The sequence below is a fragment of the Balaenoptera physalus genome (assembly GCF_965194825.1).
Source record: "Balaenoptera physalus genome assembly, chromosome: 13".
NCBI classification, from domain to species: domain Eukaryota; kingdom Metazoa; phylum Chordata; class Mammalia; order Artiodactyla; family Balaenopteridae; genus Balaenoptera; species Balaenoptera physalus.
The window spans coordinates 102961354-102981679 of record NC_138892.1 but is presented as its reverse complement, the minus strand read 5'-3'; the positions used below and the strand labels follow the sequence as shown (position 1 = coordinate 102981679).

The 20326-nt window shown below is 50.3% G+C and overlaps 1 protein-coding gene and 1 long non-coding RNA gene across 7 annotated transcripts in view; one reads left to right on the top strand and one right to left on the bottom strand.

Annotated features, from left to right (window-relative positions):
* The window catches only part of LOC309641530, a 462249-nt gene that overhangs the window by 274839 nt on the left and 167084 nt on the right, over positions 1–20326 (top strand). The gene's annotated exons all lie outside the window — the stretch shown is intronic.
* The window catches only part of ANO2 (anoctamin 2), a 348333-nt gene that overhangs the window by 170767 nt on the left and 157240 nt on the right, over positions 1–20326 (bottom strand). For all 6 annotated transcript variants that reach the window (XM_082421522.1, XM_082421524.1, XM_082421521.1 and 3 more), the window contains 3 exons: positions 15477–15611; positions 9005–9165; positions 3984–4066 (listed from right to left, as the gene is read on the bottom strand). In XM_082421522.1, the coding sequence (XP_082277648.1) occupies positions 3984–4066; positions 9005–9165; positions 15477–15611 (379 nt within the window). The remainder of the gene's footprint in view (positions 1–3983; positions 4067–9004; positions 9166–15476; positions 15612–20326) is intronic.

The window sequence follows — 20326 nt, the reverse complement described above, 5'->3', positions numbered from 1 at the left end:
TGCTCTGCTTTCCAACTGAAGCAGGTCAGACAAGGATCTCGCTGCTCGCAGCCAAGAAGGTCGGGTGAGGTCACAGGATTCCTCAAAGGCAGGGACCTGGACAAATGAGCTCCTGGCCAGAGCAGACTCTGGACCCTGCGAAGGTTGCTCCAATATACCCAGCCTTAAACACGGCCTCCCTGGACGGGGTCTGATGCCGAATCATCACAAATACACAACCCCTCCCACCAAGACTCTGGGAAATATTTCGCAAAGCTACTTCCACCTGGATGCTCCCCTCAGGAGCTGGCCTGAAAGAAGGCCCCAGGCCAGCTCAGAACCAGCCTTCGCTGACCTCCAGAGGTAAACCTGGAGATCCAGTCAACAAATGTCTCCAGCAAAGAGTTATCAAGCATCTACTGCGTTCCGAGCTCTTGGGAGCTCTTTTTCAGGCTCTGAGGCTACGAACAAGGAGCTTATCTCCAAGTGGAGGAAGGTGACGGTAAGCAAACAAACCCACAAATAAGAAACCAGCAGGTGGGGATAAGCGCGACAGAAGGAATGTCAGGCCGGCTGCTTCAGGAGGGGGACTGAGGGAAGGCCAGCCGGAGGAGGGCAACGTTCTGGCTGGGATGGAAAAGCTAAGAAAGGTTCGGGCAGGTGGAGACTGGAGCCTTCCGGGCAGAGAGAAGAGCCAGGGCAAAGCCTGGAAGGAGCCCAGGAGAGAGCGCAGGCCCGCGAGGCGGGAAGGGCTGGGAGGAGGAACACACCACCATGCGCCCGGGGGGGAAGGCAAGGCATTTTGCGTCCTATGTGACAGGAAGCTGTTAAGGGCAGCTAAGCCTGACGTGGTAGACAGGGGCGGGAGAGAGAGGGACGGGAGGACGTCTGCATCAAGACCACCCTCTCTGAGGGGTCCCAGGGACATGTGGGGCCTGAGTGCAGCAGGTAACCGAGCAAGAGAGGCCACGGAGCTGAAGGCCGTCCCATCTCAGAGCGAAGACTCCTGAGGTCTGGCAGGCCTCCTTCGACGGGCTTCAAAGGGGTCTCTCGGGCCATCCCAGCCGGTTCCACAGGGAGGCCCCTGGGCCAGGGGCTGCTGCCCCAGGAGGCGGGTTCTCCAGCCCCCTTCCCCGCCTCCCCACTTTGAGCCCCGCCCCTGCTGCTTTCCTTGGCGTCCCGCGTGGTGCGCGCACCCCAGGCGGGAGGGACAGAGGGTGGGTGGCTCTGGTCCCCGTGTGAGTTAGCACCCTGCCCCCACTCCCGAGAGGCTGCTTCCTAGCAAAGACCACAGGCAAGAAGGCTGTCTGAGGGTTACAGGCAGCTGGCCGTGGCAGCATCCCTGAGACTTGGAGACAACATCTGGTTAAAACAGAAAAAATGTTCGCATCATGACCTTCAAGGACCCCTGCAACCTCCTCCCCGAAGCCCAGGTGGTGTCTGCCATCCTCTTGCTCCCCATTTGAATGTAGGCTAAATCTGCCCACAACACTTCATTTAAGGCCTAGGGCAAGTCACAAATGCCTTCCAATCCTGCCCTCCATGCCTTCCCGTGACCTAAGGAGATACAGACCAGCAATCGGGACCCTGCCTGGCCTAGCCACCAGCCTGCATTTGTTGCTCTGCCCCCGACTGCAGCCCAACCCCTGTTCCCTGCAGCCAGCTAGACCTTCCAGGTATCCCGCCGACTCTGAGCCACACCCTGAGCGTCCCTGGATCAACGCTGCTGTCGGCTGTTTCCTCCTGTGGGCACCCATTCCTCCCTTTGCTGCTTATTAAAATTCAACCAGTCTTCAAAACCCTGATTAAAAAAACAAAACAAAACGATACATTTTTTAGATCGGAAGGAATTTCTCTCCAACTCACCGTTGTATTCTAATTATTCAGAGACCAGACAACCCCTTAGTTGAATGCAACCCTTTGGAGATGCTCAGAGACTACGCCTGAGGGAGTTCCACGTCCCAAACCAAAACCTGGTCCACAGGAGGCGCCTGATGTCATGTTCAGGTTTAACTCAATTTAAAGCATGCTTAATATCCGAGTCCAAAATCTAAACACATGGAAGGAAAAACGCAGCTGCCCTCCTGCCTCTCAACCACGCCTGGCCCTGGGCTTGCACACGGGGGGCACATCCTCGATGTGGCAGAACTGCCCCGCCCCCAGTAACCTCACACAGAGAGCCCGGCAGCTCTTTGCGCCGGGGGTGAACCCAGGCTTGGCCAGGCCTCTCTCTCAGCCTGCACAGTTGTTACTGAAATCACGCCCCTCCCAGGGAGTGACCACGGCTCATCGGGTTAAACAGGAAACAGGAAACCTGGCTGCAGAAACCAAAATGGCTTAGCATCCCACTCCTGCCAGGGACTGAGATTTCAAGGGCACTGAGTCATAACGGATGCCTTTCTCTGTGTGAGTGTGTTTACACTTCCTCTTTCACGGGCAGACCTGCCGGCCTCCTCAGCGCTACTCAGAAGACACACTTAGCTTGTTTCTGTCCCCACACAGGCTTGGATGCCAGGCTGCTGCTTCTTCTCTTCCCTGGAGACCTCCTAGGCCCTGCTGTAGGAGAGGAGGACCTGTACGCCCACCACCTCCCCACACCCAGCCACAGCTCTCTCCCCTCTCCTCTCTCTCTTTCTCCCCAGAATCAAATCGAACCAACAGGACAAAATCACCCACACAGTCCAACTTCGACAGCTCTTTCCATTGGAAGCACTACTTTGGCCATCTTTCCCCAAGAAATGCAACTGCCTTTATTATTCTCTGTTGCTTATCTTCCCAACTAATGTGCATTGTCTCTGAAGTCAGAATTCATATGTACATTCTCTCATTTGCCACGGAATCCGTGATGCTGTGAGCCTCCGGGTATCCACTTAACGCACAGGACTGGGATGGAGTGAATGTGTGAACTCAATCCATGGTCATGGAATGCCCACCTGCTCAAGGGCAAGCTAATGACTTGGAGCTTTAAGGAGAGGAAAGGATGTCACATCACAGACAAGGGAGGCACACAGCCTTGAGAACAGGACTGAACTGGGGATTTCACTAGCTTGGTCACAAAGCATCAGGGTCACAAAGCCAGAGGTCCCGAGTCCAAGGAGAGGCACATCAGTGAATGAGGGAGAATACAGAAGAGGTCTGCTCCCCGCACAGCTGCCATATGCTCTCAGCCAGCCTATGTGCATGGTACTCCGGCAACTGGGGGCACCTCCTGGTCCTTCTGGACACTGTCCCCAGCATCTCATCGACACTGCCCACAGCATCGGGAGCCCCTATCCGATAGTCACGTTCGCTCTTCAGGCAATGGCAGCGCGTGGAAAAAGATAACTGAGCAGCCGGGCCCACACTGGCCATCTTCAACTCGCCGACATCAAAGGGGGCCCTAGTTCTCACAGGAGCCCCGAGGGAAGGTCAATTTGTTTCATCCTTTAAAGTCATCTGTCCATACAACTAGACTCTGGAAAAACCTACCCTTTCCCCTTAGCTCACGCTCCTGTTTCACACATGCTCTCCTGGCTGACAGGGTACTGGATCAGTGGTTCTTTCTTCCTCCATAAGCATCAGGGCAACTGAGACCCAGCACCCATGCCTCCCCCTGACCCTCAGCAGGCTCACAGAAGCATCCAGACACGTCCGTGCTCTGCGTCACATTCTCTGGCTTCACGCTCTCGAGCACCAACAAGACGGATGGTGGAAGAATGTTGAGTTAAACCTCGAGGTCACCACGAGGCTTGCTTCTCATGCCATTTTTTCCCAGAGAGGGTCACAAGGACATCTGGCTACCCATCAAGTCCAAAGTCTTACAGCTCAAGAGAAGAGAGAGGATTTCAACTCTTGGCCTCAGTGCCTATCAACCCTGGCTTGGCCCGTGGAGCCAAGCTAGGAAGGGGGCCACAGCAAGACTCGGCAGGTGACTGGCTGCCATGATGGCAAATGTAAGCGGTTATTTCACTCAAGACAATCTATTTCCAGGGGCAAAGCAAAGCAAAGACCCAAGGAGAACTCACTTCTTCCTCTTCTATGCCAGTCAGATCCCAGAAGTAGCCCAGTCGCATCTGTAATCTCTTCCAGTTTTCGAGAAACATGGTAGCTTAAAAAAGAAAGGAAAAAAATTCTATTGATTTTGAGCACCCTCAGGGTTCACCAAGGGAGGATAAACTTATAAATTTCAAATTTAGGGACTTTCTTTAAAGCATTGATTCCCTTCCCCAGCCCCAACTTCTAGCTGGGACAACTCAAATTACTCCACATCCAGGAGAACCCAAGAGACATATTTAAAGGGAGACACACACACACACACACACACACACACACACACACACACACACTCACACACACACACACACACACACACACACACACACACACACACCCTTTCCCCTATTTCTAGGTTATAAGAAAAGGGTAAACACTGATCTCAATAAATGAAGGAAGAACGGAAGGATAAAGGAAGTAAGAATGGAAGGGTTTGACGGTTTGTAGTCTTTTTTGACAAACCTCGTCTTCCCTATACGTTCCCTCTTCCTGCACCTTCCTCAGCACTCTCACTTTTTTCTCCATCTTTCTGTCCCCAGCACAGCTTCCCTTCTCTGGGCCCAAATCACCTCATTCTGAGGTGATGTAACATCTCCGAGTAGTTCTACCTGAGTCCAGGGCCTCAGTGTCCCCGCCCCCCAGCCCACATGCGGCTGGAAGACTCATCGCCCCAAAGTGCCATTCATTCATTCTTCCATTTGTTCGGCAAATACTCGTTGAATGCCTACCATCCCCACACATTGGTTAGCCTGCCTTCTCCAACCACAGCCCTTGAAGGGCAGCCCAACATGCTCCAGCAAGAACCAGCCCCCTCTGCTCTACAGCCATGGCTTCTTATGCCAGGATTGGACACCTGATCCAGAGCCCACTCATGGGCCAATCGGATTCTGTCTTTTGAAAACTGAAACTAAGAGACACAAAGAGAAGCAGAAATGGGACAAACCATGCAGCACGTGAAAGAAGGAGAGAGGTTTCTGATTGCTCCTCCTGCTCCAGTTGCCTAGGGGCCTGGCTATATTTAATTTCCTGCATCCAGGAGCTTGCTTCTTACTTTCTTATAATCTCTTATTATTTGAGCAAGCTTGAATGAATTCCCAACCAAAAAAAAACAAAAAACAAAAAAACTAGACCTAAGGTACCTGCAATATACAAAACAATGTTCTAGGCATCGTGAGGAAGATTAGGTAAATCCGATGTGGATTTTGCTCTCAAGTTGTTTAGTCTATGAGAAGAGATTTTACATAACTACAGTACAAGGTGTAATGTGATCAGGGCCTTAAGAATGACGCAGATAAAAGGCTGTGGGCATGCAGAAGAGAGGGTGCCAGCTGCCAGAGCATCTGAGCTGAGTTTTTTTTGTTTTTTTTTTTAATTTATTTATTTTTGGCTGTGTTGGGTGTTCGTTTCTGTGCGAGGGCTTTCTCTAGTTGTGGCGAGCGGGGGCCACTCTTCATCGCGGTGCGCGGGCCTCTCACTGTCGCGGCCTCTCTTGTTGCGGAGCACAGGCTCCAGACGCGCAGGCTCAGTAGTTGTGGCGCACGGGCCCAGCCGCTCCGCGGCATGTGGGATCTTCCCAGACCAGGGCTCGAACCCGTGTCCCCTGCATTGGCGGGCGGATTCTCAACCACTGCGCCGCCAGGGGAGCCCCCTGAGCTGAGTCTTGAAGGGCAATGGCATGTGGGCAGTGCACAGGGGCAGGGAGAGAGAGGATCCCAACACAGACCCCCAAACTTTCAGTGGGTCCCTACTGTCTGGATTCTTCCCTCTGGATACAGGGACCTTGGGTATCTGGCCCCGCCCATCTGTCCACATCTATTCCCGCCGTTTGTCAGCACACACCTCACACCCGCACTGCTGATGAGGGCACCGCCTCGCTGCCCTCTTCATCCCCAGCTTGTGCAAACTGTCCCCTCTCCCCCGCTCCGCTCCAGTGCTGCCCTCCTCCGTTCCTGACCAAGGCCCACACGATCAGCCTCCCAGGCGCCCGCTCCTCTGCACTCCTAACACCCTGAGACCTGGTGCCCTGGAAGAGGAGGGGGCGTGGCAGTCCCCGAGGCCACCCCTACCTGTCTACACCACCCCTGGTAAGAGCCTGGGCGCCCTCCACTACCTGCCGCACTGGACTGTCGGCTGCCACTCAGGTCTGCAGCGTGGTAACAGGACCGCAAACTCTTCTTCGGCTCGTACCTGCCTCTGTTCACCTGGGAACAGCACCGGGCTGAGCAAAACAAACACCCACCTGCTGGCTGAACGTAGGGTTCCTTACAGCTACATTTGTTTCACTTGGCGCTATGCTGGCTACTAGCTACATCGTGGTACACGGATCTGTATCTTTTCTCCCTGGGATCTGAGACTTTGTCGGGTGGGTGCCCCACCTCCGACCCTGGCCTTGGCCTGGGGATGGTCTCCGAACAAGGAGGGCGCCCCTCCTTTTCCTGCGCTGTCCTCAGTGCCGAGGAGGGCTCTGCACACAGACCGAGGTCTCTGTGAAGGAGAGAAGTCACACTGGGAACAGAGGACGGGGCAACAGAGTCACCGAGAGGGAGTCACGGGGACACGGAGGACCGTCGTGACGACGGAGAGCAGCTCACAGCTCCCGGTGGGAATCACGGCCAGGAACCACTCGGAGGGCTTTGCACACTCGCCCCACTGACGGTCACAAGAACACTGGGGTGCAGGTATTACTGCACCCGCTTGAGAGACGAGGACCGGGAAGCTCCAAGGTTGAGCCCGTCCCAGGCTGCTCAGCACCTCGGCTACGAGGGCTGACGTCAGTGACACGGGGCCGGCCACGCTGGCTGGCCCAGGGCGGGACTGGGACCCACCGTTAGGACTGCCTGACCCTGAAGTCACTGCCCTTAACCTCGTCCCTTTACTTCTCCCTTCCCTACTTTTCAATAGGGCTTCACCCTCTTTCCAAAGTTCCCTGGAGTCTGAAGTCAGAAGTCCGGAGGAGCTGGGCCTGACTGCTCCACTGGTCCCGGGTCCTGCCGACCCGTCTCAGGGACCCCTGTTCCCGCCCCACCAGCAGCCCCATCGCTCTCTCTCCGTGGAGAATCACGCCTTCTTCCTGGCAGGCTTGGGCCCTGGCCCAGGCCCACCCAGCACAGTACCACTGATCATAATAATCATGTAATGAGAGGCATTACTATTATTTTTAATTGTAATTTGTAGGCAGCCATGCCTAGAGGCTGTTGGCTGCTGTAACCAAATACACAATCGCATAAAACACACAGCAAGGCTGTTAAAATAACAAAACCAAACCCTAAGCCAGGAAGCGCTGACACAATCCCACCGCATTTGCTTTCCCTGCACTGCTGCTATGTGAGAGGAAGAGAGGGGAGCTGGGGGGTGGTGAAACGGTCTCGGACCTCAGAAGGGGTGGAAGGTATCTATTCATCCATCGAGGAGAGAAAAGGGGCAGTTGCTGGGGTTTGAAAGGGGGAAGGTACAGCTGAAAACCAAGTTTCCCCACGACAAGGAATCACGCATCCCAGGAGAGGTCTTGAGGGATTGTGGACCAGAGTTAGTAAGCTTCAGCTGCTCAATCTCAGTAATATCTGCCAGACAGATTCATGGGAATGAGGGGTGCAGCCTATCAAAGCATGAGTGTGTATTTTGCGCTCCAATCAGTTCAAATGGATTTGGGGTGATTACAAGACGCCGCCTTTGGAGAAGCAGGCACAGAGCCGCCTGGCACCGCCTAGGCCACAAGCTGCAACTTCAGTTTGTTCTCCTGACCCTTCCTGTGAACAGTTCCAGAGCTACACAGCCACAAGTGCCATGTCCTCCGACTCCCTGCCCCTGTTTTGTGGGCTGACACTGCCCACACTCCTGGGCAGTGGTCATTCTCCCTGGGAGAACAGGGTCCCTGCTGGACACCTTCCTCGGTGGCCTGGTCTCGCGGGAATCTTTCCAGCTCGGTTCCGTCTCCACCCACGCAGAGGTGCCCGCAGGGGACAGAGGCCAGTGGGACGAGTTCTGGCAGCGGTGCTAGAACAGACCTCGCCTCTCTCCTGCTCACACTCCCGGGACGTGTGACTCATGGCCCCGTCCTGGTGTGTCCTCCAGGCCCCCTGGAATCAGGGATAAACCCGGCAGCTTCTGCAGCAGGACAGTGGCCCTGCCGGTCTGTCATCCGATGGGAGAGATGAGGGCCCGCACTGGATAGATGAGTGAAAGGCAGGCTGCTACTCCCAACGGGCTGCAACGTATCCCCTTGGTCCCTTCCTTAATGCCCGTGGGTGTGTCTTCTTAGAAATGTTCAGTGACCACAGGGTGGTTATTCCAGGTTATCCCAGTTTGTAAGAATAGAAGTGTGTGTGTGTACACGTGTGCATGCATGTGCTTACAGTCAGATAGCTGTGGCCCAGAGAAAGTTTATTACCCCAGGACTCTGGGGGGAAGGGAGGAGGAGGAAAATGAAGGAACTATTTGTTCCTTCCTTCACAGATCCCTTTGGTGGGAATATTGAAAACATCCCTCTGGCATTAAGTAAAATCTCTGCAGTCTACACTCGCCTTGTCCCGGGAATTGCACTGAGTGTGGAGGCAAGAGACCAGGTCTGGGCCCACCTTTACCCCCAGCTAACTCCGTGACTGTGGCAGTCACCCCACCACTCTGAGTGTGACACCAAATGACATCTAGGACTTTCCATGTCTTAGGAGATGTACCTGGAGGTGCCTCTGAGTGTGTTAGGGGTTTCCAAAGCACGCATGGGTTCAATCTCCGAATAAATCCTACATGAGATTAACACCAGATTCCCATTACTCTAGCTCTTTAAAAAATATATATATAAAGCCACAGAGGATATTCTTAGTTCTATTCACATGTATGAGTAAAGGAGAAAAATCTATTGTCCCTAAAATGCTTCTTAAGATATAAGGACCAAATACTAAGGAAGTAAACCGAAGGATATGGGCTTTAGAGCTTGGTCACTGTACCCATTTAAAGGTACCCGCCTATAGAAGCAAGTCTCATGGTGACAACTTACCCCACAGAGCCATGAAGATGGAGAAGAAGACAGTGGCAGGGTTGTCAAACAGGTGGCTGGCCTGTGCTGTTCCACAGGCTGAGCTGAGGTTCCAGTAGTCACAGGACTTGTCACACAGGGGACACATGGTGAAGGCATTCTGTTGGTCACACATCTCTTTGCTGCAGAAGACAGAGGCTGCTGGGTCAGGGGGGCTCCAGCAGGACCCTTCCCAAGCCCATCACCCCCAGAACAGCTCCCACTTCCCGAATCCCTGGTTGAGCTTATCAACTCCAACAGCGAGAGTTGGAATTGGATTCTTCCCTTCGGAAGTGTTATTCTTATAGCTTGTCTTAAAAAATGAATGGGCTACCTTTGGAGGTATGGAGCCCCCTGTCACTAAAAGTGGCCCAACAGAAAGTTAGTGACCATCTATCAGAGATGCTGTTCATTGGACAATGCCACATAAAGTCCATTCAAGATGTGCTGAGTCTACGGGGCTGGTGGGGCGCATCAACAACTGTGAATAAATCACCCATCGGAGGTTAGATTCCATTGTCCTCATTCAAGCATGGGCTGTCTCATCAGTGAGTAAGGCTGGGCACACAGAGGAACAAACACGAGTGTGCAGCTGAACCAACACAATTCCTTCCTCTGGAAGGAGAAGCCATGTGAAAAAGAATGGAGTCAGGTGGCTGGAAGCCCATTTCTAAGTGCATCAGCCATGTGACCGTCTGTAGAAAGGGGATTGGTAACCTCAACTTAGTAAGAGTTATCACAGGCCTAGAGAACAAATGTATGGATACCAAGGGGGAAAGGGGGGGGGTGGGATGAATTGGGGGATTAGGATTGACATATATACACTATTGATACTATGTATAAAATAGATAACCAATGAGAACCTGCTGTATAGCACAGGGAACTCTACTCAGTGCTCTGTGGTGACCTAAATGAGAAGGAAATCCAAGGAAGAGGGCATATATGTATACATATAACTGATTCATTTTGCTGTACAGCAGAAACTAACACAACATTGTAAAGCAACTATACTCCAATAAAAATTCTAAAAAATAAAAAAAAAATTTTTTTTAAAGCAAAAAGAGAAAAAAAAGAATTATCATAACCATGAAATGGGATGAGGGAGGCCAGAAGAATAAGGTAAATTCTTCCATCATGGGATGAGGGAGGCCAGAAGAATAAGGTAAATTCTTCCAAAGTCTAGATTCCAAGATACTTGGAGAATGAAGAACTAGTCAAATAACCATCACCTATATTCTCACCTATTTTCAGTGTATTTCTATTACAGGACTCATGAATATATTTGAAATTCCATTCATTCGTTAGGTGATTAGCTGGACCCAATAAATTTAGGCTCATCAGAGTGCTTGCAAATAAGAGCCGAAGTATTCTCGGCCCTAACTGGCTTCCCCAGTAACCCTCCACACTACATTCTGGTAGGAAAATGAATGAACTCATCACTCTGGTGTGTAATATTCCCCCTGGGGGATGGGTAAATGGCTAAGCTCATGGTTTTGGGGAAAAGGGTGGAGAACTGGCAATTTCATGAAAACGAAGCACTGGCTGTTCTCACAGAGCAGCTGGAGCCACAGTGATGGGGTCGCAGGGGATCCCAGGCTGAAACCACAGCTGGGTTTCCTCCGGAAACAGGCAGCAGAGGGCGCTACCGAGCACGGTACAGTCAGAGGCCGCTGCCGGCGGAGGGAGCTGGTACCTGGGCGCTGAAGCCCGGGATTAGATGAAACCCAGAAGTTGGCAGGATGCCTGCGTCTAGCTCCCCATCGCTAAGCAGTCGAAAGGTTTCACCGAGGGCTGTCACTGTCTGTCAAGTCCCAGCTTTCAGGCTTGTTTTTAATGAGCCACGGCAGGGAAGGCCTTCTGTGTGAGAGAATGGAAACTCTAGGTCTCCCAGGATAAATCCCAGTTCCTCCACTGACTTGCCGCTAAGCTCTCCATTGGCAAGTGTCAACAGCGGCGACTCGCTCACATCGACAATATTGGATGGTAATTTCTTAATAGTAAATTCAGCCGTGCTAGCTTCACCTGGGCATGCACTTGTTGGTAACCGGAGAGTAAGGTTTATTTTAAGTCTTCTGGGTCAGACACACATGTTGGCTGCCTGGTGGAGGAGTTGCTGCTTTGGGAGAGGAGAGTACCTCTTAGAAAACAGACTCACGTGGAAAACAGTCGGTCTGCACAAAGTCTAGTAAAGAGCTTTGCTTCTAAGCCATTTCTGAGAAGACATGAGTTCTTCTCATATCTTTGCTGTGGAGGGTTTTTTTTTTTTACACATAGAAGGGGGTGGGAATCCTAGAACACCTAATCTCAGTCAAAACTAGTCACTGCTAAAAGGTCAGGAGTAAAACAGTATTAGCCACCAACTTGGCGCACTCTGAAACTTAAGGGCTGTGTACATTATTGGTTTTAAAATTAGAATGCCGTCAACTGCCAATCATTTGTACAAAATGGCAGCCATGGTACATGGATACTCCTCACCTCTTTTAAGTTTGAAGTCAGAACGCTCTATGTGTATTGGGTTGGGGTTTTTTGTTTCATCTTTTGGGGGTTTTGATGCAAGCAATTTGAACAGAATTCTGGAGAAATTCTGCCTTAGGATGACATTAAAAGGACTTTGTAGTCTCTGAAAGAGGCTGCCTCTAGACAAGCTGAAAGATGGGGGAAGCTCCCCTAGAAGTGAAGTCAGGTCTGGGTCATTCACTAGCTGCATTAACCACAGATTCCTAGCTCGAAGTAGCAGTGGCTATAAATGCAATGGTGTATTTCTTCAATCTATCATTTTCTCTACGAAGCAGAAGAAGGTTGATGAATGGGCTGACCATCAGGTGAACCAAGAGCCCAGAGTGGGTGGTGTTCTCAATGAGTGACCCACTGCTCACAGGTCAGGTGACACAGGGCTGTACTAGCCACAAAGGGAGGCAAATATTCAGGAAGTCCAGACAGAACATCTGCTATTAAGGTCTCAGATCTAAACTAACCAATTTTTGAAAATATGGTTTAGATTAATCAGCTTTAAAAAAATGCTCCAGTCTTTCCTATGCGTGTAAGCAAACGGAGAACAAATGCAAACAACCCCTTGCTAAGTCAAGGAAGGTTCTATAGATGTATCGTGCACATATGGAATTATTATTTACAAGTGATGCTTGTGTCTCACATAACAAAGTTCTTGGCGATAAAAGGTACCATTTAAGGTTCCACATGATGTAAGTTTTCTGGTTTTGATACTGTACTGTAATTATATAAGACATAATCACTGGCAGACCTGGATGAAGGGTACCCTGGGCCCTCTGCACTATCTTTACCACCTCCTGTGAATCTACATTGTTTTCAAAATAAAGCATTTTTTAAAGTGATGCACAGATACTAAATTCCAGGCTTAATGCCAAAATTAGAAACCTTTAAAATAATCCCAGGAAGAGTGCAAGTTTTTAATCATGCTTAGGAGTGGCTGATAGACACAGACCCCAGAAGAGTACGAATTCGTTTGGATTCAGTATTGGGACTTAGAGGCTATTCCTCTGTTGATGAGGATTGGTAGTTTGTGAGTTTTCGTCAGGTGTAGAGCTTGGACTTTTGATAGACACACAATTATGATTAAGGAGCAGTTCTCAAAAACTTCTTCATAGTATGCTTAAGTTTTTCTATTTACACCTTCCTGATTTGCCACACCCGACTCTGAAAAACTGGCAACCAAAATTTCAAATTTTGTAACAGCCAATTTCAAACTTTTTTGTTATAGAAAGTTAAAAAACAGTTTAAAAAAAATTTACCACAGATTCCAGTATGCGAGTATACACGTACCCACTCCCTACAAAAACACTTATATCACTAAATTAACAGTCATGAAACAATTCTGATACTTCCTTCTCGTGATGACTACTAATATTATATTTCATTCTACTCTGTCCTACCTTATTCTAGTTCATTTAAAAGGTAACGATTAAATTGATTCTATAATCCATTAATGGGCTGCTATCCACAGTTTGTAAAACGTCACACACTCCAGGATGTCTGCAATGATAATGATCACATTTTACAAGCATCTAAACCTGCACATATATGAGTGTCCATGCATGTGCACAGATAAATGACTTTGCAGCTTGTGTAGACCATGGTCATTTCCAGCCGCAGTGGTCACTGTCACATGCATTCCTGTGTGGAGAACCAGGGCACAAGTTCTAAGTCCTGATGTAAACCAGCACACAGATGCCCTACCCGCCGCGCTGAGTTGGTTCGAGGTGCATGGTATGGAGTCCTCAGCTGGGATCAACCTGAGGCCCCGCTCCCCAGGGATCACAACTGGGCAACTGAGTCATTTTTTTCTGAGACTGAACCAGGTGGGGCCAGTTGGAGCACCTGGGCTGCAGAGGAGGGTAAGAGCCCTCAGGAAGACTGCACCGCTTACTGGAAAAAGCAAAGACCTTGGAGCAGGTGGAACTCAAATCCCACCCTGACAATTATTCATTGCTGAAGTTGGACAAGTGACCTCAGGTAGCATCCATGTCTCCGTCTCTCTGAGGTGAGAATACCTACTGTTGACAACACTGATCTCTACAGGATCAAAGAAACAGCACACAGAAACCACCTAGCACCATGCCTGGTACAACTAAGACCAGGAATTTGCTAAGTATTCGTTCTTCCCTCGTGCTGCGGAAGGCAGAGCCCGGAAAACATAGCTCTTGTGACAAAGGTCCCAGAATGCCAGTCCCGAACCCTGAACGGATGACACCAGAGTTTTTATACACAAACATATCCAAACCCTTGTCTCTCATACCAAGGTATTGAGCTTTATTCTAACTACTGACACGGCCATCTCCAGTGTCCCTAATTTGCAAGAGCTTTTCTATAGAGTGACATAATGGAAGATCGCCTGGTTCCTGCCACCGGTGGATACGCTTTCCTCAAAGAGCACAGCTCTTGCCCGTTTCTTCAGGGTGGCCCCGACTTCCCCCATCCCTACCCCCAACTGTCGAGGACACCCGCAGGCTGCCCAGTGTCCCCAGCCCCCGGGCTACTGAGGGAGCATCCCTGCTGGCACAGTGTCACCCTGCCCCAAAGCCACGACTGGCTGACCCAGAGCCTCTACCTAAGCCAAAAGGAGTCAACAGGACTTTTTCACTTGGGACCAATCGAGTATAAAGCTCTCAGGTATGACACCCATGAGCTACAAGCAGCAGTGTTTACATCCAATGGAGAAACTCTGCAGTGAAACAAATAAATACTAGAAAGAATCAGAGACAGGCCGTAAACAGAAGGAGTCGCTATTTCCATAGTCCCTTGGCCTGCCACTGGGTCCCCTGAGGGCCCCCCCGAAACCCTGAGGATAAATTCCCTTTTTTTGCGTACATCAGTTCATATGCATTTCTATCACTTGCCACTGAAAGAGTATTAAAATACACAAATAAGGGAATTCCCTGGCAGTCCAGTGGTTAAGACTCCCTGCTTCCACTGCAGGTGGCCCGGGTTCGGTCCCTGGTCAGGGAACTAAGATCCCGCATGGCTCGAGGCATGGCCAAAAAAAAAAAAAAAAAAGTAAAATGCATAAAGAATGATTCAGTTGGCAAAGCCAGTTCTGGAGATGGCAAGAGATTTAAAATCTAAATATTGGCTAAGTGTCTCAAACTCTATTTCCACATATGTTGATTCATTCAACAATAATTTATTAATACTTTGCTGTGTGCCAGACGCTGTCTACTTTAGTCCTCACAACACCACCATGAAGTAGGTGTTATTATGACCATTTCACAGCCAAGGAAACCAAGAGTCAGGGAGTGAGGTACCCAGTCACATAGCTACTATGTAACACATTCAGTCCTAAAGGATGCTCTTTTTAAGTCCTTATTTTCTTTGTAGGATCTCTCTTCTCCATCAGGATCAGCCTTTGTTCCATGTCTTGGATCCCCAAGAGCCCCGCTACGGGGCCTGTCACCTCCTGCAGTCTCTGACATCCTGAGCCAGAGCTGAGGCTTCCTCAGCTCCAGAGCTGCCTGCTTCTGCAGACAGCCTCACAGCATTTTATCCCAGCAGCGTTTGACCACATAGATGCCATCTCTATCCAATACCACTCAACACTTCCTGCCTTGGGTCATCTGGGAAACCAAAGGGAAAAAGTCATGAAATTGAGGGGAAAACAAAGCTTTTCTCAGGCATGATTTCTTTTTCATCAGTTGTCAGACCCTGCCCAATCAGACCCTGGTCCTGGAGAAGAGCTTGACCAGGAAAGGAAGTGGCCACACCCAGCGTGGCTCTGAGCTGTTCCCAGAATCTGTTGCTTGCAGACCTCTCAAGAGGGAAGTGACAAGTGACCTGCTGTGTGGTAAGGAAAGCGGGAAGGAGAAGGACAGAGGGTGAGGCTTTGGAAGGAGGCGTCTGAAATGTACAATGTACTTGCAACTGGGGTGAAACTCCAAACGACTGACACGTGGGAACTGAGCCTTTTCCGTTAAAACCAACTCACCTGGGAATATCTTCTTCGATCGTTGCACATCCATAAAGAAACACGATGACCCCGATGACGGATGACGGGATGAGGAAGGATGTATATAATCCCAGCCAGGCAAAGTACAGTCCAATTTTTTCTCCAAAATACTTTCTGGAAAAGGAAGAAAATAAAACATACTGAGAAGATCATAGAGTTTCCTTCTTTCTGTTTGCTCTAAACCTGAGGATGGGTTGAAAAAAATGGAAAGGGACAAAAGTTACATGGGGAAGAGGGGACCTCAGCACAAGGAATCAACAACTGGTCTTTTCTGAAATGAATCACATTCCATTAGAATCACATATACACACCTGTCCTGGCTGTTCATGTAAAGTAGCTGCAAGAAGGAATCCAGCCCTAACAGTAAACTGAAAAAAATGCCATACATTGTGGCATCTTTACCAGACAAACATGAATAACATATCGGCATTTCATGAGTGCCATAGTACTCAACCCACAGAAAAACACACCTTTTTGAAACTAGCTTATTTAAACAAAACACACAAATTTGGGGGCATGTATACTGATATATACAAACCAACATAGATACTCTCATAGAAAAATGACAGGGAGAAATTCGATAAAATATGAGTCATGGTTTCTTTGGCTGATGGGATTATGGGTGGTTTTTATTTCTTTATTTTTTTTTTATCTTTCTGCATTTTTTTTTTTAAAGACTGATTGATTGATTGATTGAGTGCTATGTTGGGTCTTCGTTTCTGTGCGAGGGCTTTCTCTAGTTGCGGCAAGCGGGGGCCACTCTTCATCGCGGTGCGCGGGCTTCTCACCATCGTGGCCTCTCTTGTTGCGGAGCACAGGCTCCAGACACGCAGGCTCAGTAGTTGTGGCTCACGGGCCCAGTTGCTCCGCGGCATGTGGGATCTTCCCAGACCAGGGCTTGAACCCGTGTCCCCTGCATTGACAGGCAGATTCCCAACCACTGCGCCACCAGGGAAGCCCTTCTGCATTTTTTAACTATTTTGTTCATGAATTACTTTTATAATAAAACATGATTTCTTTTAAAAAGAAAAGGTACTAACCCATACCTTTTTGTTCCCCACTTCATAAAGTTAGTAAATGACCACATAAAGCCTCTAAAAAGGGGTTTTCCTTTTCCCTTAGATGAATATTGATTATGGATGCCTGATGAGAAAAATACAACCCACAGAGGAGACGTATATTCTATTTCTCACGAGCTTCTGATACAAACCACAGGAGGGAAATGGGAACCCAGCCCCCCCCTTGATGGAAGGACTAGAGAATAAGGGGAACAAATAAAATCTATGTATCCACCACCAGAACGCTGCTTCCATTTAGGATGAAGATACTGCCAGGAAATGTAGCTTCCACCCTAACAACAAAAATCTGTTAAATCAAAACTTTTCGTGAGCCCATCAGGGAGTGGACGTTGCAAGGTAACCAGGTGAGCTGAATTTTTTTAAAAATGACAAGCTCCTCCAAGGCAAGATGGGACACACGGCAGTTTCGTGTTTGGCAGAGCATGGGAAGGAAAGGCAGTCACCATAAAAGTGAGGAAGGGCTTCCCTGGTGGCGCAGTGGTTGAGAATCTGCCTGCCAATGCAGGGGACACGGGTTTGAGCCCTGGTCTGGGAAGATCCCACATGCCGCGGAGCGGCTAAGCCCATGTGCCACAGCTACTGAGCCTGCGCGTCTGGAGCCTGTGGTCCGCAACAAGAGAGGCCGCGATAGTGTGAGGCCCGCACACCGCGATGAAGAGTGGCCCCCGCTTGCCGCAACTAGAGAAAGCCCTCGCACAGAAACGAAGACCCAACACAGCCAAAAATAAATAAATAAATTTAAAAAAAAAAAAAAGATGGTTTGTTCCTTAAAAAAAAAAAAAAAAAAAATTAGTGTTAGGATTAAGGCTGGATTCAGACGTGCAAAACGGTTCAAGGTGACTGGGTCTTTTCAGGTTTTTTAAAAGTCTCTGGCTTAAATATTCACTCAATTCAAGGTCCAAGCTCCCATGAGAACGGTCTCTTCCAGCACAATGAGTCTCCCCCACCAGCCCCTTTATAAGGCAGCATCTAGGCGAGGAGGACGTGTGTGCATCCTTACCATGGGGGCAGGGAGGCAGCTTCCGGGGAAGGCTGTCCCCCGGAATGTCCTGGGCTCGACCTCGGAGCCCCGTGCTGGTCTCTGCTGCTCAGAGCTGAGCCGGGCTGGGTGGGCCCCCAGGCCAGCAGGGTCCTACGGGGGCATCCAGCAGACACCTACGGCTCGAGCTGCCTCTTCCTGGTCCCAGCCCCTGCGCCTCCTCAGGTCTGCCGGGCCATGAGAACCTCTGGACCCTCCAGGCCCTATTTGCGGGCTGTGGGCTGTAGGGGGCGCTATTTCAGGCCCACGTACCTAGACGCCTCCCTCGGCTGTTCCCAGTCAGCTGTCCCGGGCAGCCCCAGGCTGCGCTGGCGTGAGGCTGGGCTCTGGGCTTCTCTATAGGACCTGTTTCCTAGGGCTACACCCTAATATGAGGTGGAAACGCTGAGCGCTAGGATTCACCCCGAGTATCTAAGTGTCTCCATCCCTCTCGCCTCTACTCCCGCTCCTAATCCGGAGTGCTTGACCCCAAGATGGGGAGGGGCCAGAATAATGACCTCTTGACTCCTCCCCTTCTGTGCGCTTGTTCTTCTCTCCTTATAACAACCTTCCCTCATTGGAAAAGCGTATTTTCCCTTCCTGGATGATGGGACTTCCCCCGTGTCTTATCCCCTCCAGCCCCACTCCCACCCCATTCCTAGAGAGTATGTGCCTCCCCCTTACCTGCCCCGGGGCGGGGAGAGGGCGTGGCAGAAAGGCTGCTGGAAAAGAAACCCAAGAAGAGAATCTATATCAAAGGAATTTCCACTCTCTGGAGGGCAGATATATTTGCTAAAGAATGGTGTTGATCAGTTTCTTTCCCCAGGACCCACCATCCCAGGACCTGCAGCACATGGTCCTTCTGTGCAGTGAGTACAGACGTGCCCGTGAGAAAGGATCCCCACGCCGCAGTCACAGGATGGCAGGTTCCCCAGGACTCTCCCTCAACCTGCCTCCCAAAGTCTGCCTTCTCATCATCGGCCTGACAATCCAGGGCCCGAACCCAGCCCTGTGTGTGGTTGGGAAGAACAGCTGGATTGTCACCCCTCTGACAGAGCTGACAGCAGGAACCGGGCTGCGTTTGCGGGGCACAAGCCAGCAGACACAGCCGCTGGCTCCTCTGATCAACCATCGGAGGCCAGGAGACTCTGAGTTCTTAGCCGTCCCAGGGAGGCCAAGAGAAGGCCCCCTTCTGGAAAGAAAATTTTGCTAATGTGGGGCAAATTCAGAAAGTACAGTGAAAAGGGGCTGGGCTCAGGCTGGCAGGGCTGTGAAAATCAGGTTTAGCTCGAGTCCTAACATTAGGAGACAACACAGACGCCAGCGAACGGGATGGGAGCTGCTCCGAAGTTCCAGAGGGAAAAAAGTACTCCTGGGAATCAGAGCATCCTAAGTCTTTAACACTCTCCTGTGAGACTTCTGTCAAGTGCCTCACTCTCCCCTGCCAAGTCCCCTCGTTTAAAAGGCTTCCAAATAAAGAACAGGCTACGAAGCAAGAGGATCTGCGGGGCCAGGCTGATGGGATGCAGGACCAGGACCAGGAGCCAGAATCGGCAGGGCTGACGTGGTCCATCCCAGGCCCTGCACGTAGCAGATGTGTTCAGAGGGGCGAACAGGACCAAAGACCCAAGAGGGCCAGGGGCCAGATGTGCGGGGCATCCGGTCCAGGGGCAACCAGAGAAGGGAGGTGCAAGTGGCAGGTGGAAAAGCCAGGCAGACGAGAAGTCAAAGCTGAGAAAGTAAGTTAAAAGCAAGAGAAACGAGGCAAGAAGAAATCAAGCTTCCAGAAACCAAAGCCTCGGCAGGATCGTCTTCAGAACCCAGGAGAAACACTAAAGGCCTGTTCTGACCCGAGTCTTTCTACCGCTTCGTGTATTTCCTTCAGTGGCTGGGTGGCGGCCATGCCTCCCCATCCCAAAATAAAATGAAATAGCTTCGCCCCAGGGGCTCTGCCTAACGCTTTGCGTGCATTATCTCTAATGATCCTCACAAGAATCCTGTGAAAGGATACAGGGCTTGGCAAGCAAATGGAGTCCTTGGATGAATGAAAAGGTTCCTTCCTCCGGGAATGCACGGCCCTACATAGAGGTATGAGGCTTGGGAAGCAGAGCGTGGTCGGGATTTCAGGCTCCACAAGCCCCCTCAGCCCCCTCAGGCTCCACAAGCCCCCTCAGCCAGACCCATGGGCAAGGCACGAAATTCACAAGCCTACATGGCAGTCCTAGAAACAGGCATTACAGCCCCATCTAATAAATGAGCAAATGCAAACGTAAAGATGGAATACCTTGGTGAAGCCATTAGGTTGCAGACAATCCAAAAACTTTCATCTGTTAAAGTCCAAAAGCCCCCGCTCTTAACTACCACACCACATCGCAAAGCAAAGAACAACATCTTGTAAGATAAGAGTTAACAGCAATGGCTGTAGATTCCCAATGACCCTAAAACAGTTAAGAAAAGCTCATTTCCCAGTTATGAGATTTATCCCCAGTTCATGGGATGGAACCAGGGAAAAGCAAAGTATTTGTGTTTTTCCACGTTGTTGGTTTCCAATCTCACGATTCCACCAGCCTACTTGGCATTTCCCAATGGATGGCTAATAGGAGTCTCGAGGTCAACGATGCCAAGGTGGAACCCTGGGTTTCTCTGCCACCCCTGACACACTGAAATTGCCCTCCCCCATCTTCCGAATTTAAGTGTGCAGAACCCCAATCCCGGCGCTCCGGACAAAGACA